Source organism: Solanum pennellii, chromosome 3, assembly GCF_001406875.1.
Source record: "Solanum pennellii chromosome 3, SPENNV200".
NCBI classification, from domain to species: domain Eukaryota; kingdom Viridiplantae; phylum Streptophyta; class Magnoliopsida; order Solanales; family Solanaceae; genus Solanum; species Solanum pennellii.
In genome coordinates this window covers 53,985,457-54,005,822 of record NC_028639.1, presented here as the reverse complement: position 1 = coordinate 54,005,822, position 20,366 = coordinate 53,985,457, and the positions used below count along the sequence as shown (strand labels likewise).

The window sequence follows — 20,366 nt, the reverse complement described above, 5'->3', positions numbered from 1 at the left end:
TAGTTAAGCAATACTAGAGTTACATTACAAAAAAAAGTGATTTAGTTAAGAGAAAAATGACTATTTTATGTGAAGTAACGTAGCTAAAGATTAAAATGGATTTTGCTGGACTTAGAATTGTTATAGTTGGACTAAAGTGTTGGGTTTGAGAAAATTGTAAAACTAAAGATTTAAGTTAATTAAAATTTAACAAAATATTTATATTTTATTTATGATTAATTTATAAATAATTATAAAATATATATATCTAATTGATAAGTTCGATTTAGTTATTATTTATGCAATCTTTTAGTAAAATCAAAATTAAATCAAATTATGTCAATTTAAAAAATTTAAAATCAGACTTAATTAAATCAAATCAAATATTCGTTTTCTTGATCGGTTAGGTTCGGATTATGATTCGATTTGATCTTTTAACTATAACCATAAATATCCCTATCCACAAACCGCCCCACACTGCATTAATTTTGTAAAATATTCATTTTAAACACAATTCATACAATTTTAAAATCGCCCTGTCCCATATAGCCTAAAAACTGCCCCTTATCTTGCTGATTTCATGACTTTCTAAAATTGACTTTCAAAAATTACAACAATAAAAAAAAAAGATAAAAAAGATATGTTAAAAAGAGAAATGAACTTTTGTTTCGTATTTTGTTTCCTCAAAACTTAGAAGTACATTAGAAGGGGAAAAAAACAAACAGAGAGAAAGATCGCTGACGGATTTATAGCTACTGTAAAATCGGGGTATAATTCCGATCTTAGAGCAGCAAATCAAGCTGTTTTGGGTCATTAATTCCTTTTTACTCTCCATCGAAATGGCAGATGCTTACTGGAGAGTCACCGACGGCCGGATACATCCCGTATCTCTTCCTCCGGTACCCTCAAAACGCCCGAGGACCGAAAATGGTACCTTTCATCTACTTCCCTTCGCTCTTTCAACTGATTAATTTTTGCTAATTTGGGTCACATCGTTGCTCTTTCCCTGAATTGGCAAAAGCTAGGGTTTTTTTTAAAGGGTTATGTTCATAAATTAATTTGGTGTTACAAAATTAAAGTAGTAGGTGATTAGTAAGATTAAAGTGAGTAAAGAAAAGGGTTAATTGGTGTGATGATTTTATCCCAATGCTCAAGTTAAATTTCCCTTTTTTTTTAGTCCAGTCGGAAAGAAAAGTATTTATTGTGCTAGCAATTGAAAAGAAATATTTTTGTAAGGACTTCATTCATAGAAGTAAGATGAACAAGTTAAAGATGTGATTTTTTTGTATCGGTTGGCCTAAATTTGATGATCAACTGAAACTTTACCTTGTTTGCCGGGAATTTTTGTTTCCTCAGATAGAAATGGTTATCTATACGCAATGTGATTAATCTCAGCACTAAAAAAATGGGGGTAGGGGAAGGGGAAGGGGAAGGGGAAATGGGGAGGGGATTACATGGTGGGAAATCGAACACTTACCAACGGAATGAAAGTTAAGGTAGTCAATCAATTGAGCTACTAAGATCCTGTGATCTCAGCAGTTGATTAGGCCTTGGACATTTTTTCTGAATTATTAAGAGGGGAAGTGGACAAATCTTCTCCAAGTAGTTGTCTTGGTTTTCATTCTGCTCTCTCCTGTTGATTCTGACAAATGTTTGAACATCATGTTGCCTAGTTTAGGTTACCTCTTTCTTGATTGTTTGTACATGTGTACCTATTAGCTTGTTTATCTATGAGTGTGCTTATTGGAGTATTGCTAATTCTTCTTTTTTGTTAAGTAATACCATCATTTTATGTTGTCACCTCATAGATGTTCCAAGTGGTCCTGAGATGCCTGGCAGTCATAGCCACAATGATGTACAAGGAATGCATCATGCCATTAGAGAAACAGATCCTATTGAAACATCCTATGAACAATACTTACGAAGCGGGGTACTTAATCTTTGGTTCGTTTGTGTGTGGTTAATTTTCATGCCCTTTTATGCTCAGTTCCTTGATGATGTACTAGTCTAACATATAGTTTAAAATTTATCAGCAAACTTCCTCGTATGCTGGTGGTGACTCTGCAAATTCCATGAGTAATGGAGTAGGCAGTCATTCTATTGACGGCCCACGTGTTATGGGTACTGTGGGATCAGAACCAGTTGCTGCTAGAAGCAGGACCATTGGGTTTGGAGGTGTTAGACCAGAAGTTCCTCTTCCACCTGAGGCTAGCAGTACATTGTTTGTGGAGGGGTTGCCTGCTCATTGCACCCGAAGAGAGGTGTCACGTATCCTTCTATACTGCTTCTCCCATTTCACTATTTTAGTTACCATTCTAGTTCTTTCTTTGACTCTAGTTTGCAGATATATTTCGACCATTCGTAGGTTTCAAAGAAGTTAGACTGGTGATCAAAGAATCACGACATGTAAGAACACACCTGTATATTTCTTTCTTGTCGTAGTTCTGTTATGATGTTTTCTCAGGAATTCTCTGTTCCATCAACTTGTGTAGCCAGGAGGGCATCCATTTGTTCTTTGCTTTGTTGATTTTATGAGTCCATCCCATGCAGCCACTGCTATGGATACTTTACAAGGTGAGATTTCCACACCCGGCTTCAGTAAAATTAATCCTGTGACTAACCTGTTTTTAAGCTTGTAGTATAGTCAGTCTTCTATCAGAGCTTACTTATAGATGAGATACAACCAAAGTTCGTAGGGATACACTTTTAAGAAGTTGAAAGACTGAGTTGAGTGGCTAGAGAGGGCAATTGGGAAGGAAGAGGTGTGGGATGCAGTGGAGAGTTGTTCGGTTGTTAAGGCCTTGGGTAATGATGGCTATAAATTAAGAACTACCTGGCATTTAAGTCAGTCTGTAAGGAAATGGAAGGTTAACATAGCTTCTAATTCAGGAAACTTAGCTTTCTCTAGCAAGTTTTCCTGTCCTGAGTGCAAGTGCAAATCATGACCATTATTTATCTTATGCAGTACCCTTTAATTAGTATCTGTGAAAGCTAGCTTAAATGCTGCTAGTACTTTTTCGATCATTTCGTGGTGTTTCCTCTCTTCTTTTCACTGGATGCATCTGATCTTAGACCCTTCTGTGATTGCACTCTTTATTTGGCTACGTGCATCTGAGACTTATAGCTTCTATGTTTCTACTATGAAAGATTCTCCAGTTATTCCTATGGAAAACAGAAGATTCCATAGACAAAAATGACTGTTTTTATTATATGTAGCCCTAGACAACCAATTTAATCGATATTGTTCGTCTTATTTCTTCCCTTTCCGTTTGGTTAGTGGGGAGCAAATCTGCAGTCCGATTGAAACACACCCAAAAAAGTTATTATTTGCCAAAAGGAATTATGTTTCTCATTTTTCTCGACTCTAACAAGGAGGGAGTAGTCATTTTTTATTCACCTCTTCTGTAGTTTTTCATCTTGTTTCTTCGAGTGACTTTCAGGTTAAACTTTCTTTTCTAGTAATTGAAAGGGAATTGGAGTTCCTTTAAGGTAAAAGAAAATTTGCCGGCCTGTATATAGCTTTCACATGCTTTTGACTTTGTATGGCCTGATTGAATTCCAGTGCAAATTTCATGGGTTGGTTTCGTGCATAAATTTTATAAAGTGATCCTATGCCAGTTTTTGGACAACAATAAATTACATGTTTGCGCGTCTGTACCTAAATTGTCGATGTGTGCGGCTTGAGATACTATGTCTCAATCTTGCAGGTTATAAATTGGACGAGCATGACCGTGATTCACCCAACTTAAGGCTGCAATTTGCTCGCCGTCCTGGTGCCAGGTCAGGTGGTGGGTATCGCGGAAAGCATTGAATTATGCATCTTTACAGGTGATATGCTAGACTATGTGCGCTTGACCTTTATTACTAACGATCAAAGGCTATGTTACCAATTCATCGATCGAGCTAAATTTTGGAACGACCCTCTATGTAGGACCAACTTGAATTCGGAGATTACATGTTTAGATGTTATGCCAGCTTTGCGGTTATGTGTTTGACATCTCTCTCTCTGAATGGGTGGTTCATTAGGACCAGCGTTTTCTCCTTGTATGGGAAGAAAGTGTAGTTTGTGTATTAGCATTTAACTTTCATTTCCGTGTCAATTCTGCGCCGTCCTTTGCAGAAAACGGGTGTTGTTGTATTTCATATCCTGATTGCTGAAAGATGATTTTAGTTTTATCTGGTGCGTAGGATGTTATTTATATTACACCGTTGTAACTTAAATGAGAAGTGGGAAGTACTTTGTACTATTTTTAGAATTGCTTGTTTGATCATGTGGTAAAAATCTCAGACTTGCTTCGTATAGTTGACACTAATAGGTATTTTGCTTTAAAACCTCGAGCGGACGTTGCAAAGGAAAATATTTGGCAAAAGAAAAGTAAATACGCTGAAGAACATAGTTTTTGGAACACTTGTTTTTTGAAATAATCTTCAAATATCATTAAAAATTGTGAAATAAGATCTATGGACAAACGGATTTGTAGCAGGAAAACAATACTTGTTGCACTGTAATATGTTTGAAATAAAAGGAGAATCAACACTTCTTAAATGTCGCTATTTTTTACTTCACTTATAAAGTGTAACCAAAGAGGTATAAGAGCACGCTTTGTAGTATTTCATTAGCAACATATTTTGTTGGATTATACTATATTTAAAAGTGTGGTCTTTTATATCTCATTAGGACAACACTTATAAAGTGTAACAGTTTTATCAGTAAGCCACACATTGAACGTCCCTATAGCTACACTCTTGAAGTGTAGCAATGTTGTGTAGAATTTTTGTAGCCACAATTTTAAATTCTTAAGAATAAAACTTTTTATTTGCATATATTCAATAATCACATAATTAAATGAGTTAAACAACATGCTTGTGTGCCTTCACTGATTCAGTCATTGGCTTAAATCGACAAGGTAATTTTATGACAGAGTTTTGAGAGAGTGATGTGTATGTGGTCTTATTCATGTTTACTTTGTGAAGATAGAAAGATTTTTGATAAACCCTCAGATCTAGTAAAACATATCAAAAGAAAAAATAATAATAAAAAAGTCATGTAAAAAATAATAGTTAAAAGAAAATGGGAAAAGGGCCTGATATACCCCTCAACTTTGTCATTTAGAGCTGATATACCCCTCGTTATAAAAGTGGCTCATATGACAAAGTTGAGGGGTATATCAGACCCTTTTCCCAAAGAAAATAGCAAATAAATATTATAAGATAACACTGATAATAATAAAATTGAAGAAGAAGATAGTAATGACTAATGACCGTATATTAGCGATAAATCAGCGGAATTTGTTGGAAAAACATAAAATGAAGAAGAAGACCACACTATCCTGGATAACTTATCCAATATTAAATTTTTGTCTCTGTTTATTCTTATCTCTTACACCAAACTATTCCTAAATGATAGGTGTAATTTAACTAAGTCACACTTTAAATATAAGTCATCTAATTATTTAAAAATGAATAATATTTACTTATAAGAGTAAAATGATTCAAGATAGTAAATTATTTATTAATTTTATAAATCGGATAAATATTATTGAATATTTCAAAATAATATAACAGATAAGTAAAAATGGATATGTTTTATCACTCACCCTTTTAGTATTCAAATATTTCACATTAATAAAAAAAGAATTAATTGTTTGATAGTTATATATAGAAGATGAATCTCACAATTGATAACGTAATATTCATCATTTCAATTAATTAATTATTTACCTTAAATATCTCAAACAAATCCACACTTTAAATCACCAAAACAAATCTTCATATTCCTTTATATAGAAAAAAATTAATAGTTACCTACCTTAACCCAAACACTACACCTTCCAAAGATAATGAATCATCACTTTTTCCTCTAAAAGTCTTATTTATAGCCAATTTTTATTTAAGGCTAAGTACTTAGCCATAATTATTTTTTACCAAATACGTATCATAATTAGGTACAAAAACTTTTAATCTTACCTTCATTCTATATAAACAATTTTCTTGTGTTTTTAGAACAAAGTTTCAATGACAGAAATACAAGTTGATGAAATGAATTTTTCGAAAGAAGAGACTAATAATGATGATGAAGAATGTCCAATTAAAGAAGTTGAAATGACAGTACCAAAAACTGATGATCCAACAACCCCTGTATTAACATTTAGAATGTGGTTACTCGGAATCACTTCTTGTATTTTGTTATCTTTTGTGAATCAGTTTTTTTGGTATCGTACTCAACCGCTGACGATTTCATCGACAGCGGTTCAGATCGCAGTGGTGCCCATTGGGCATCTAATGGCGAAAATTATAACAAAGAGAGTGTTTTTTGAGGGTACAAATTGGGCGTTTACGCTCAATCCGGGCCGATTTAATATTAAAGAGCACGTGCTGATTACGATTTTCGCTAATGCGGGCGCTGGAACTGTTTACGCTACGCATATATTGAGTGCTGTTAAGCTTTATTATAAGAGACCACTTGATTTTTTTCCAGCATTGCTTATTATGATCACAACACAGGTAATTTTTTCTAGTTATTATTATATTCTTTTTTTTTATAAAAGGAAAAATATCTGTTTTTTAATATGCTTTTTGTTATTTCATAGTGTATTCAACTATTATATTTGACGTGTTCGATTAAATTTTGTGTTAAATTTATTTCCATTGTTTTAATTTTGTTTGGTGGATATGGAGTAAGATGTCAAAATCTCTAATATTGTGAGGGATAAATAATATAGAACCTTCAATTTTTTTTTGAAATAAAATCAATATAATTAAAAATTAAAGAATTCTTTTTTAGTATACAATTCAAAAAAATTATGATGAGATAAAATATACTTTGACCATTCCAAACAAATTGAAATGGAGTGGAGAGTACTAATTTTACTCATATTTACTCGAACAGATATATACTGTGAAAAGTCACTTAAGTTATTTAAATAAAACTATCGAATATTGGTGTGAATTAATCTTCTACTTTTTAAAAATCAAACTAGTGTATATATATATAAAAAAATCACAACAATTATAGAACATTTAAAAGACACATGAAATGCACATTTGACTCTTCAAATATTAACTTTATCATAAAGTGAGACAGAAGCAACCGGAAAAATGTGAATTACGTGGGATTTTTCAGGGATTAGTTTGAAAATCCGTTGTAAATTTATTTTTCTGCAAATTTTCATACTAATTCCAAAAAAATTCTTATGTAATTCACATTTTTCTTATAGTTAATAATAACAAATATAAAATTATGAATCCATAATCAAATAATGCAATATGATAGCTTAATGAGTTGTTCAATATTATAAGCCTGTATGAAATATTTTATGAGTTGATATTTACTAGCTAAATTGACACAAGTCACTAAAGCTAACATTCTTTCATTCCCCACTTTATAGCAGTACTCTCTTCGGACTCCACTTATATGAATATACTGAATATATGATGTTAGTTATTTAGTATCTACAAACAAATGGACAGATGTTAGGTTTTGGTTGGGCGGGTATTTTCCGGAAGCTTCTTGTTGAACCAGCAGAAATGTGGTGGCCAGGCAGTTTGGTTCAGGTCTCCTTATTCAGGTATATATGCATTTGTGTATGTTACACCATGATAGTAGATTAGTTACTAGTTATATGAGATTGTCTATAGATTTGATTTTAAATTTGACACGAACTATCAGATTGCCTAAAAGATAATTGTAACCATCACTCGAAGTGGTACTAGTAACATGGAAAATGAAATAGATTACTTGTTACGAACATGTTAAAATACACTATTGTATGCAATTGTACACATGAGTTTAGTACTTAGTATTGTATAATTGTGCAGGGCTCTGCACGAAAAGGAGAATAGAGCAAAAGGCGGTACAACACGAATACAGTTCTTCCTCATAGCATTAGTTTTCAGCTTTGCATACTACGTTTTCCCTGGTTACCTTTTCCAGATGTTGACATCATTTTCATGGCTGTGTTGGTTTGCTCCCAAATCCATCTTTGTTCAACAGTTGGGCTCTGGTATGCATGGACTTGGTATTGGTGCCATAGGATTCGATTGGACAACCATTTCATCGTACCTTGGAAGTCCTTTAGCTAGTCCATGGTTTGCCACTGCAAATATTGGAGTTGGTTTTGTACTTGTAATGTATTTCATGACTCCGCTCACTTATTGGTACAACGTTTACAACGCCAAGACTTTCCCAATTTTCTCTTCTAACCTCTACACGCTAAATGGGACGAAATACAACACTGAGGGAGTCATTGATCCACACTTTCAGCTTGATTATGCTGCCTATAATCAATATGGTCAGTTGCATTTGAGTACCTTCTTTGCCATGACATATGGTCTTGGATTTGCTGCTCTTGGCGCTATATTTGTGCACATTTTTCTCTTCCATGGAAGGTATGCATCACCGGATAAATTGAATATGTAACTTTTACATTATAATCTCTGCATTAGCAGACCATAAACGAAAGATCCCTTGATAATGTTTTCTTTTGAATGCCATTCTTTTTTATGCTCTGATTGAAAGAATGTGTATATTGCAGTGAAGTGTGGAATGGATTCAGAGAAGTATTTGACCAGCGAAAAAAATTAGATGTGCACACAAGGCTAATGAAAAACTACAAGCAGGTTCCAATGTGGTGGTTCACTATTGTTCTTGTTGTAAACATGGCATTGATCCTCTTCATTTGTCAGCATTATCTCGAAACACTCCAATTAACTTGGTGGGGTGTATTGCTAGCTTTTGTTATAGCCTTTGGTTTCACTCTACCCATAGGAATAATCGTTGCTACTACGAACCAGGTAATTCAATCACCCGGAAACTGATATCTCTTTTATGTTTGAATCAGTATGTCATGTTCGTGTAGTTTTGACTTTGTTTCTGTTTTGAATCAGCAACCAGGTCTTAATATCATCACAGAGTATGTTTGGGGGTATATGTACCCTGGATTCCCTGTGGCTAACATGTTGTTCAAGGTGTATGGGTACATTAGCATGGCCCAAGCTCTTACTTTTGTCTATGATTTCAAGCTTGGTCACTACATGAAAATTCCTCCAAGGGCAATGTTTATGGCTCAGGTAGGTTCTCTTGTACTCATGCTTTGTTTGGACAAGACTGGGAGCCTAAACGGGGATGGATCTGGCTCTGATACGAATGTAAGACTTTGACCTTACTCTAACATAGACTTCTATTTTTCTTTTCAGATGCTGGGAACATTCATATCAATAATCATATACACAATTACTGCATGGTGGCTCATGGGATCAGTGCCAAATCTCTGTGACATCTCCGTGCTACCAGCCAACAGCCCGTGGCAATGTCCACAGGACCGTGTTTTCTACGATGCCTCTGTTATCTGGGGGCTCATTGGGCCAAAAAGAATATTTGGATCACTTGGTGTTTACTCCAATGTCAATTGGTTCTTTCTGGGAGGAGCTATTTCCCCTATACTAGTTTGGTTGGCACAAAAGATATTCCCTAAGCAGAAATGGATTTCCCTCATACACATGCCAGTACTACTGGGCTCAACAGCCATGATGCCTCCAGCAAGCTCGGTGAACTACACGAGTTGGCTGATTGTAGCATTCCTTTCTGGTTATGTTGTCTACAGACGTTGGCCACACTTGTGGGAACGTTACAACTATGTTTTATCTGGTGGTCTGGATGCTGGAACTGCTTTCATCGCGGTCTTGTTGTTCATTACCATACAATCGAAAGATATCAATATCGACTGGTGGGGAAATAATATAGATGGATGTCCGTTGGCTGCTTGTCCTACAGCTAAAGGGGTTCCAGCTAAAGGCTGTCCAGCCATTATGTAATCTATTTTAGCAGTATATCTTGAAGTCATTAGTTTCTGTAATTTTCATGAACTCGTCAGTCTTTTTCAACATCTTGTACAATCTTTTTCTGAACTTGCTCTTGTTATTTTAGGAGTTCATTAAGATTTCCAAATATTTTTTTGTTTATATTATCAGTGGTGGCTTGGTTGACACATCAAACTTTCTTGTTATTTCACCACATCAACCTATACCATTTAATTTGAGGAACTGATCTTTTATGACCGGAAATGTGAGAGAGGAAAGTGAACTGAGTCAAATCTTGAAAGGACCAAAAAAAATTGGTATATTGAAACAGTACATGACAATTACTCATTGATCTTCAAATTTGCTTTTACACCATGAGGCAGTTAACATAAGAAAGACTAAGATTCATAATTGACAGATCCCATTCAAAAAATGTGTGTATTAAACAGATCGAGATACTAAAAATCAACTGTATGAATGTGCTATGCTTCAGTGTAGATGCGGCTGTTAGAAAAAGGAAGACTGTTCAGGAAGCACATTCAAGTGAGATAGAACTTTAGCAGCTAAAGATTTCAAGTCACTTCTTCCTTTCTGAGTGATTTCCACAAGTGGCATCTGGGCTGATGTCCCATACTTGAGCTTCAATTCTATCATTTGAAATAGCCTCTCCAAGGCCTTGAGAGCTTTTTCTTGTAAAATGATAGAGGATGAGCTCAACAATTTTATGATTGGAGCGATGGCGTTGGCTTCTGCAAGTACCTTAGAACCATTCTGCAGCTGCTCACCTTCAATTATTGTCAAGATTGCATCTATAGAAGCTTCAGCAGCTGCAGGATCTGGCTCATCTACCACTTCCGCGAGGGGTCTGAGAGCATTAGCCTCTAAAAGGCAGAATGAGGATTCCACACTGCAAAATCCTAGGTGCACGGGACAGTTTTGTGTCGGTGAGGCGATACAGCAACTAAACATCCAATTTTTACTAGCTGGCTGCTTGCTCAGCTTTTGTGAGCTTTCTGAAAACTGCTTTAAAGAAGTAGCTGCATTTTTTTTGGTTAAACAACTGCCTGATGCTAGAAGGGATACTAGAAGAGGAATAATACCGGTTTCAGCAACTTGTGTTTGTGTTTCTGGATTTGTTGGAACAGTAAAACGGCAAAGGGCTCCAGCAGCATTCTCTACAATTTCATTTCTTAGTGAAGAATGGGCATTTCTACCATGCAGACAGTCTAAGATGACATCAAGTGCCCCAGCATCAAGAAGGTGCTGGGACATTGAAAGATCTTGAGGAAGATGAGAGATTATTCCCAATGCAGCAGCAATCTCTTCTTCATTATCTGAAGTTCTGATGATCCCTACCAAGTTCCCAATGCATGTATTGTTTACATGCTCTAAGAGAATATCATCATTACCGTCTTTTGCCAATAAATAGAAGAGTTTCACCGCATCAGCCCGTACCTCATGGTCATCAACCTCACACAGGTAGACTAGGACCTTAATTGCAGAAATCTGACAATAAAACGATTAGTGAAATGACAGATGAAGTCAGAAGTCAAATTATGTTTATCTACTTGCACTACAAGACCTGACAATAGTATGAAATCTAGTTCATTGATTGTAAAGGAGGAACACTTGTTCAAGGACTGCCGAGCACTCTCCAGGTTATTAATGAAATCATTTCAGGTTATTAATATAAAAAACGAGACCTCCTATACCTACTAGCAAGTCAGTTAACAAAATCTTAGAAAAACTGAAGCATCAGAGCCAAAATGCTTCCAACAGCTTGATAATGTTTAAGCTTTTGGTAGTCCCTTAATTCAGAACTTTCTTCCCTTGTTATACAACCCAATGCCTCAATGTCTCTTTCCTAAAGAGGATCATCAGTTTACAGTTTAAGTAGCTACCTTTAGAGGGAATTGTGTTCTTCTAAAAGTTCATGTCGTGGGGGATGGACTAGCTATCGTGTGCCAAGTTATATTCAATTCCATTAGCTTGTGCAAAGATATAAAAAATACTTTTATCAGATCTGCACACCTGTCTCAGTTTGGTCCGGATATCAGAACCAGCAGGAGATTGGCACATTGCTTGAAAGATACGAAGAATGCTTTGTTGCACATTAGATCCAGTCAACGATATAAGAGAAAAGAGTTTAAAGATGTCATCATGAGACTCCAACAATGAAACCTGCACATCCTCTGATCCTTGAGAATTTTTTGATATGGCAAGTTGCATAATTGTTGCTGCCACATTTTCCCGTATTTCTGTTGACAAGGTGTGACAAAATAGTAGTTCAAACAGCAGGTCACTGACACCTGCCTTTATCATCAACTGACCATTTCTTGGGACAGTGGAAAGGCTTTGGAGTGCTTTGACAGCAATGATTTTCATCTCTGTATTGCTATGAGACAGCAGTTCAAGAAGTGGCTTCAGTGCCCCTTTTTCTGCGATGTGCAGCTTAATCTGGTCGCTCAACTGGATGTGTGACAAGGTTTTGGCCATGAGAATACGCTTACTTTCAGTTCCTTCACCAATGAGATAGACCTTTAGAAATTGTGTTTACAGCTTATGAAAGTAGTTCCGAATTCAAACAACCAATTATCATCAACATAAAATCTGCCTTTCAAATTTACCAACCATAAGTCATCTATCACTATGTGTAGACACCTGAAATCAGGATTTCATTCTTGAATTGTATGTCATGCTGCCCACACAACTTATTGGTCCATACCCTTTTTGATGATTTAACTTTATAAAAGATATCAGAGTGCTAATGTTCTTTCATTAGTTCTTTATGATGGCTTAATTTCCTTAATGGATAAGCTTTCTTATCCAGTCAAACAGTTAGGTACCTTGTGATTTCCATGAATTGCGGACACCTTAAGGTCTCCGGGAAAGTTCAGGAATGCATAAACCATGTTTATAACATAGTTTATTCTTTATATATGTGATTTTCTAGCTAAAATAGTGCATAAATGCTCTAGTAGTGTTCAGGGTTTGCTGGATTGAGTTTAAAACATTTAAGTGGATCAAATACAAGACTAGATATATCATCTAAGATGATAAATGTGTTCCATTTGCCATAAATAAGATATGCTTGTCTGTCATGATGACATTGATAAAGCTCCTGCTTAGCCTTGCACCACATCCAAGAATACATCCAAAAGCAAACAAAAGAAAATGACCATAGCCTAAGTTATGCAGTAACCTTTGATCTAAAAATATCATTCTTTTCAGCTGTAAAATTTGATAGTTTGTTAAGAAAATACCTGAACATAGATGTTGTAGTAAGGGTGCACCATAATTTAATCTTGCCATCTCAATAACATTCTGATCAAGGAACGAGAGATTCTCCAAAATTTAACTTGCATACTTTGCTGCTACGGAGTCCTCACTATTCATGAAAGTAACAAGTAGAAGGATGCAACCCTGGACATTGCCAATCAAGTTCTGAACTACACTACTTCTGGATAGCTCCAAAAGCAGATGCAAAGCCAATATGCTTTCTTCAGGTTTGCGTGCAAGAGATCGCACCACCAAACCAATAGCATTATCTACTGTACCTATTCTTTCCTGCCAGGTTGACAAGATAAAATAGACATAAATCATTTGGAATGGGCCCAATAATTTTCATCTTATTTAAGTCTTAACCCTTAGTAGAACATGTATCCATTTGATAACAATATTTATCTGTGGAAATTGTGTGAGATATAAGTGAAATTTGAACAAACGCCATAGTGCTACTGATGTATATGCATTATTGGATGGAGAAGAAATTGTAGAAGAGAATTGTGAAATGTACACTAAACAGTACCTTGCCTTCTTCACTATCCTTTGCGAGAGCATAAAGTATCAATAAAGCATACTTTCTTATCTCAGTATTATTTGCACGTAGAAGATCTATGGTAACTGGTACGTAATTTTCCATCACGATCCATTCTCTCTGCAACTCACTCCTTACACAAAACTCCAACAACTTCTGCAAAGATTGAAGCACTTCTTCCTCTTTGTCTGTTTGAATTTTCAGTTTTAGAGACGCAATGGTGATCATGATGTTTCTGTTTTTCCATTCTTCAATTGACTGACGCAGGGTTTTATTGGACCGAAGATCTGACTTTTTCAAGTGTTTTTTGGTCAAGGGACACAGCTTATTGCCGTCTGCTAACCACTTCTCGATTGCTGTCCTTTCAAATATCTGCCCAGAAGAAGTCTCCACCGGATCTTCCATGACATCTCCAGTAATTGGGCAGTAAAATGACTGCAAAGGTTCTAATGGTTGCCTACCCAAAGAGTTTCTTTTAGTCAAATAATTTGTTTGTTTTTCTTCTGCAGTTGTAAGCAAGTCAGCCTTGCCAAGCAATAGAATAATCTCTTCCATCCGTAATGTCTCCGTCAGGTTCTTCCCTTGTTCACTACTAGCAATTTCTGCCTTGAAATTTCCAAATTCTCTCTTCAGTACTGATTGCTCATTTGCTATTCCAACAGCTCTAGCAATACAAATGAGCAAATCATTTGCATAGGATCTATCAATATTCCTCTCTTGTATCCCTAATTCAATTTTTTCCGCAACTTCTTCCTCCTCTATAGAGACGTTATACTCAGTATCCAGCATGTTCTTGCATAGATCTTTAAGCTGGTCGGTGATTTCAGGTAAAACATTCAGATATTCCGAAGTTATTAGCAACAAAGTCCGACTAATATCCCTCGTACTACTCTCAAAATACTTGAGGATTCTCCTACAATTTAGTAAGAGATAGATTTTGTTCCTATTTCTGCAGTCCAAAGCTAGTTGTTTGATCACTTCTATCTCCAACTTGAGATCCTCTAAAGCTGGACTTAAGTTATTAATTTCACTAATTTCAGAATTAGATAACTCTTTCAGGACCAAAGCAATCTTCTCCAAGAATTTTGAAAATTTATTGAAGTTCTCCTTCTGCACAACAGCAGAATTTGCAGCCTCTATTGTTTCAAATACAAGTCGAGTTATGCCAGTGACAACTTCTGAAGCTGGGACAAGAAAAACATCGGTAGATGGATCCTCTGGCATGATATCACTCTAAGGAAGGCAAAAGAAAAAGCCAAATCCCTTGATCCTCCTTTATGCTAGCTCATTAGGTAGCCAAACTTTAGCCCTTCCGCGGAACTATGTTGCTCGGATTCTTATAAACATCAGCAGGTGTGTTGGATTCTCCAAAAGTAATGTATTTTGGGAGAATCTGACAAGGATACGACATTAAAAGTGAAGATTCAGCAAACTTAGCTGGGGAACATGTAAAGATAGAATATCCGTGTTAAGGTCCCACAGGAGTACCTGCATCAATTTCCATCAATGCAAATTTTCAAGTTTGTCTCACACAGTACTCAAATTTTTATTCTAATTCAGGCAAAGAAATTCTTTAAATTTGTTTTTACTTATCAGTTTTATGAGATAAGTGTCAAAAGCACACTTAAACTATACGCTCTTTTAGAGTTTTATATCTAAACTATTGAGATTGTGAGTTTCATACCTAAACTATTGAGATTGTGAGTTTTGTATCTAAACCAACCCTGAAACTTCCCAAAATCATTTAACCACCCTATAATTCAAAATTTCTTTGGTTTTCATCATAATCGGGCAACCCGATGCACAAAGCCTGGGCAAATTTCATTTTTGTTCCAATTGAACACTTTAAACAAATAATAAATGTTCCTAATAGACATTTTTAGTTCAAATATCTAGAAAAGATTTTGCGTGTATTCTCAAGTGCGTATTACATAGTATACATCAATATGAGTACATAAAAGCAATGAAATTGAAGTTGCAAAAGAAGCAATGATTAAGAACCGTAAGTTACCTCTTAAAAGAGTCAATATATTTTATGTGCAGTTGATCCAGCAGAGTCTCACCCCCGACATTAAGAATTTTCCAGTTGTTTCCCCTGAATTTTGATTCTGATTTTGCCAGAAATCACAACTGTAAGATAGAATTAACAAGAGGCATTTTCTCTTAATTTGTCACTATGCAAAGTCAAGTAAACGTCTATGGTAGAATAAGCACGGCAATGACCCATGATGTGAAAGTTTCAAATTTAATTTTAATGGAATGGCCCTGCATCGGGGCCTCCCGCCAAGTGCCTATAGAATTCACCTCATGGATCAAATATGTCATTACGGACGTTAGTTGATATGCTGGACATATTCTATTCATTTTACATTTCTTTGTCGTGTCATTTTGACCTTATCACATGGCATTTATATGAAAATGGAAAGCAATTCAGACCCATAAACACCTAATTCGATCCATAAATCAATCCCCTTTTAAATAAATTATCCAACTTATTTTTAACAATTTTGTTTAATTTTTATTTTTTTCGATAATCTCAAAAATGAGTAATTGATTAATAAAAAATAGGAAAAAAAATGATAAAATTAGCGCCAAAAAATCACTAATAAATATGGTAACCTTATATTCAACAGTTTCAACAATTTTTATTATTTTTTATTTTTTCATATGTTCCTATTTTTTATTAATCAATTGCTCATTTTTGAAAATTACCAAAAAAATAAAAATAAAACAAATTTGTTAAAATTGTTAAATTTAAGGTTACTATATTTATTTGTGAATTTTTGGCATAAATTTTATTAATTTTTTTTCATATTTTTTTTGTTTTTTATTAATAAATTACTCATTTTGAGATTTGCTAAAAAAAATAAAAATGTAAAAATTGTTAATTTAAGATTCTTATATTTATTTTTGAATTTTTGGCTTTATCTTATTTTATTTTTTATTAATCAATTATTCATTTTTGGAATTTATCAAAAAAAATAAAAATTTAGAAAAAAGTGTTAAAATTGTTGAATTTAAGGTTACTATATTTATTTGTGAATTTTTTGTGTTAATTTTTTTCATATTTTTCCTATTTTTTATTTATCACTTACTCATTTTCGGAATTTATCAAAAAAATAAGAATTAAATAAAGTTGTTGAAAATGTGTCGGATAGTTTATTTAAAAGATGTTTGATTTATGGATCGTGTTAGGTGTTTATGTGTCAGAATTTTTTAGGGACATAATTTATCTTTTTCATTTTTTAGGGACATAATTTACATGGCAATTCCATGTAGCATTTAAAGAAATAAAAATGAGTTGGATATGTTCAACATACCCACTAACGCTCATAAGGACATATTTGAGCCAAAATTTGGACGGCGAAGGCATGAGTAAGCCAAACTTTAAACAGATGATATATCTAGACTTTTTCGAATAGTTTAGAAACATATTTGACCCTTTACTTTTTTCTTTTTTTGTCTCTCTTTTGGAGTTTGGCAGTCCAATTGGATTTTGACTGAATTGAATTTTTTAGCGGGCTTCTCACCTAATTGTACGGACAAAACAAATATTCCACAAAGTAAATTAGTTAACAAATATATACTAACCTCTTTATATTTAATAGTGTATTTTTTTCTTGGAATCATTTAATAGTGTATTTTAAAAGTATGTGTCCACGTGGATATATTATTATTTGTAATTTTACATTATTTTTATGTTCATGTGGACAAATATAAATGTTTAAAATATTGTATTAAATAATTTAGGAAGGTAATAGATCCTCATGAAAGTTTAGTATCGTAACAGTAAATTCGATCAAAATTGAATATTTTTTAGACCGTTATCCCTTCTTTTTATTTTTCAATAGCTATAAAACACTATAATACATTTATTAAGATAGGATTAGTAAATATTTCGAATTAATTCTATAATAGAAAGTCTCATTAATTAAATTTTGTGATCTCTGATGTGTCCAGAAGAAAAAATTTTGTGGTCTCTAATTGAAAAAATTATCTTACATATAATAAATTTATTTTACTGGTTTTATGTATATGAGTGTCAATGACAATTCTTTGTGGGACTAAAAATGTCAATGTCTCTTCCTTTTAGGCTCAAAATAGTGTTGGAAAAACGCGGATAAACACAAAAATATATATGGTAAAATTAATGAAAATAAAATGAGAAAATAAAGACACCAAGAAATTTACGTGAAAACCCTTCTCAATAAGGGAAAAAACCACAAACCAAGAGGAGCAACTGATATCACTATAGTAAGTAATTTTACACAGTGTAGTCACGAATACAATACTCAAAGTGACTACTACACACTCAAAAGGAATAACATTTTTTGGTTTCTATCTTACTAAAATATCTCTCACACTCTATTTTTCTTCACAGACTATTTTTCTTGTATAGTCTATGAAATACCTCACTTTGCTCTCAAAGTGGTTTCTCTCTCTAGCTTTAGTGTGTTCTACAAATGAGCAAGAATGCTCTATTTATAAAAGGATAAAATCATGCCCATGTCACTAATGACATAGGTAAATATAGCAAAGTCAAAAAATGATTGCAAATCTTATCAATTTTCCAACCATCAGATCTTTTATTTTCAACTCCAATTACTATTCCTTTTTAACAATTACTTGTAGCAATTGAATAGCAAAAGTTGACCAAAAAATGGGATGGACTCAACAAATAGTGAATTTGAAGTTTTTTTCATAGTATATTCAACGATTGAAAGTTCCGTAATATCAGTCCTTCTAACTATTTTTCGTTTTGAATAAATTATTTTCACATTTTGAATGAATTATTTCGTTTAATTTTATGTATACTGTTAATAACCGAACCAAGCCGAATCAAAATCAATAAATGTATATTATATTAGGTTTGGTTTGATTTTGATAATTTTAAAATCGATTAAATTGATTTGATTTTGAATTTTACCTATAACAAATCCAAACCAACCCGTAAACACCTCTAATGATCGAAATTAATGATATCGAAGGTTATTAATATCATTGATTAGTTGCTTTTGTACTTGGCAATTTAGCACTAAGGGGTCGTTTGGTACAAATATACATAATGCAGGGATTAGTAATGCATGGATTAGTAATGCAGGGTTTAGTAGTGCAGGGATTTTTTTAGCAAGTGTTTGGTTCATTATTTCCTACCTAGTCTTATGTTTGGTTTAAAACTTTAGAAAAAGTTTATTTCCTATTATACCCTTTAGTTATTGTGAGATTATGTTTCATTTAACTAGTCAAGTTAAATATTAAAAAAAATATTAAAATATTATTAATTTTGAGTTGTGATATGTCACATGGTATATTTCTAATTTTTTGTTGGTCAAAATATACCTTGAACTTAACATGAATTTAAGGCTACTTAAATTGTTCAAATACGCTTAGCTTATTTTTTTTAAAAAAAAATAGTTCACGTGGTCAATTGACGAACTACATTTAAAAACAAAAAAAAATAAAAAATCAACCCAATATAACAACTCAAACATGGAGAAAAAAATATTAGTTTGTGAAATCATCAAATTACATGAAATAAATTTGGAGAATTAATCGAACATTATAAATATTCACATATAAATAAAAAAAGAACATGAATTACAAAAAAAAAAAGGAAAAAAGATTTGGGGATAATTTAGTCATTTAAGGGGTCTTATCCAAGGATTGTTAAACCTTGGATTAGCTATCCCTCCCTTTCCTAGGGATAAAATAAGACCTTGTATGAGGTATAACTAATCCATAGATTAGGTTAAATAAAGTAACCAAACAATGTTTTTATTAAACTATATTTTAATCCATGGATTGTTTTGATTAATACTTCCTACCAAACGGGTCCTAATTGTTTAAATATATTTCATGCAACTTGCAAGTATGATCAAATATAACCAATTGCTTTTGTTGTTTATGCTTGTATTCAAACAAAGATTACGAGGGGAATTGTTATTAGTCAATGTCTCAACTTTGATGAACATGCTATTTGTTCAATGATTTTGGGCTTTAACAAATTGTGTAATGAATTTAGACAGAGTACTTGCAAATTATTACTTCCTCCATCCATATTTGTTTGTCATGGTTTCTATTTTTATAGTCAAATTATAAGAATTTTAACAAACATTTTAAGATATATTTTTTCATCATATTGATTTGTAAAAATTGCAATTTATAGTACTTTTCAGTTTTCATATAGTTTTTGAATATCGAAATTTTTTGTTTAAAATATCAAATTAATGTGATCTAATTTAACTTTGAAAATAAATCAAATTGACTTTCGAAAACTATGACAAATAAAAGCAGACGGAGTGAATATTGAAAAGGAAAAAATATACTACCATTGTTAACCTTAAAAGGTTGTTATTTATTAAATGAAATCATTAACAAAAGAAAAGTAATTCTTTTTAAAAAAATAGGATGCATGAAGTTTGATGAATTCAAAGTGTTCAGGTTAGAAAGAGAATATAAGGGGAAAAAAATATAGTCATTATCTTGGAAAAGTATACTAAACATTAAAGAGTAGCACTTTAGGAAGATGATGACCTTACTGCCTTGATATTATATATGATATATTTTATTTATATATAATATAAGTACGATATATATTTTTGTTACTATTATTGGTTTATTACTATTTTTTTAACCAATTGAAAACATAGCAAAGTAGATTAGGTACCTCACTATATATATAATAATAAACTTATTTTATTATTATAATATAAATGATTAAATAAATAATTTTAAGACAAAGAGAAAATAAAAATAAATTTATATTTTATTT

General features: G+C 33.2%; 2 protein-coding genes and 1 pseudogene across 4 annotated transcripts; 2 read left to right on the top strand and 1 right to left on the bottom strand.

The window, feature by feature from the left end:
* Positions 1-630: 630 nt before the first annotated feature.
* LOC107012415 (RNA-binding protein 2-like) lies at positions 631-4,266 on the top strand. Of its 2 annotated transcripts, XM_015212257.2 has the most exons (7): positions 635-909; positions 1,788-1,909; positions 2,013-2,247; positions 2,324-2,385; positions 2,472-2,553; positions 3,687-3,807; positions 3,911-4,266. In XM_015212257.2, exons 1-6 carry the CDS (start codon positions 819-821, stop codon positions 3,788-3,790), a joined length of 696 nt encoding a protein of 231 aa, XP_015067743.1. In that variant the 5' UTR covers positions 635-818; the 3' UTR covers positions 3,791-3,807; positions 3,911-4,266. The 2 variants fall into 2 exon arrangements, with proteins under 2 accessions (XP_027771776.1, XP_015067743.1); XM_027915975.1 differs by having other exon boundaries at positions 631-909; positions 3,687-4,266.
* Positions 4,267-5,965: 1,699 nt separating this feature from the next.
* Positions 5,966-9,939, top strand: LOC107013457 (oligopeptide transporter 6-like). 2 transcript variants are annotated; one of them, XM_027915768.1, is made up of 6 exons: positions 5,966-6,483; positions 7,429-7,547; positions 7,798-8,367; positions 8,514-8,772; positions 8,866-9,048; positions 9,175-9,939. In XM_027915768.1, exons 1-6 carry the CDS (start codon positions 5,995-5,997, stop codon positions 9,790-9,792), a joined length of 2,238 nt encoding a protein of 745 aa, XP_027771569.1. In that variant the 5' UTR covers positions 5,966-5,994; the 3' UTR covers positions 9,793-9,939. The 2 variants fall into 2 exon arrangements, with proteins under 2 accessions (XP_027771569.1, XP_015068852.1); XM_015213366.2 differs by having other exon boundaries at positions 5,995-6,483; positions 7,450-7,547; positions 9,175-9,792.
* Positions 9,940-10,091: 152 nt separating this feature from the next.
* On the bottom strand, positions 10,092-15,802 carry LOC107012268 (annotated as a pseudogene).
* Positions 15,803-20,366: the final 4,564 nt, after the last annotated feature.

Bases quoted from the DNA above. Each gene is read 5' to 3' on its own strand.
- LOC107012415 (XM_027915975.1), top strand. From the start codon at position 819: ATGGCAGATGCTTACTGGAGAGTCACCGACGGCCGGATACATCCCGTA. The intron at 2,386-2,471 runs GTAAGAACACAC...CAACTTGTGTAG, and splicing joins TGATCAAAGAATCACGACAT to CCAGGAGGGCATCCATTTGT. The intron at 2,554-3,686 runs GTGAGATTTCCA...TCAATCTTGCAG, and splicing joins TGCTATGGATACTTTACAAG to GTTATAAATTGGACGAGCAT.
- LOC107013457 (XM_027915768.1), top strand. From the start codon at position 5,995: ATGACAGAAATACAAGTTGATGAAATGAATTTTTCGAAAGAAGAGACT. The intron at 6,484-7,428 runs GTAATTTTTTCT...TTAGTTATTTAG, and splicing joins TTATTATGATCACAACACAG to TATCTACAAACAAATGGACA. The intron at 7,548-7,797 runs GTATATATGCAT...ATAATTGTGCAG, and splicing joins GTTCAGGTCTCCTTATTCAG to GGCTCTGCACGAAAAGGAGA.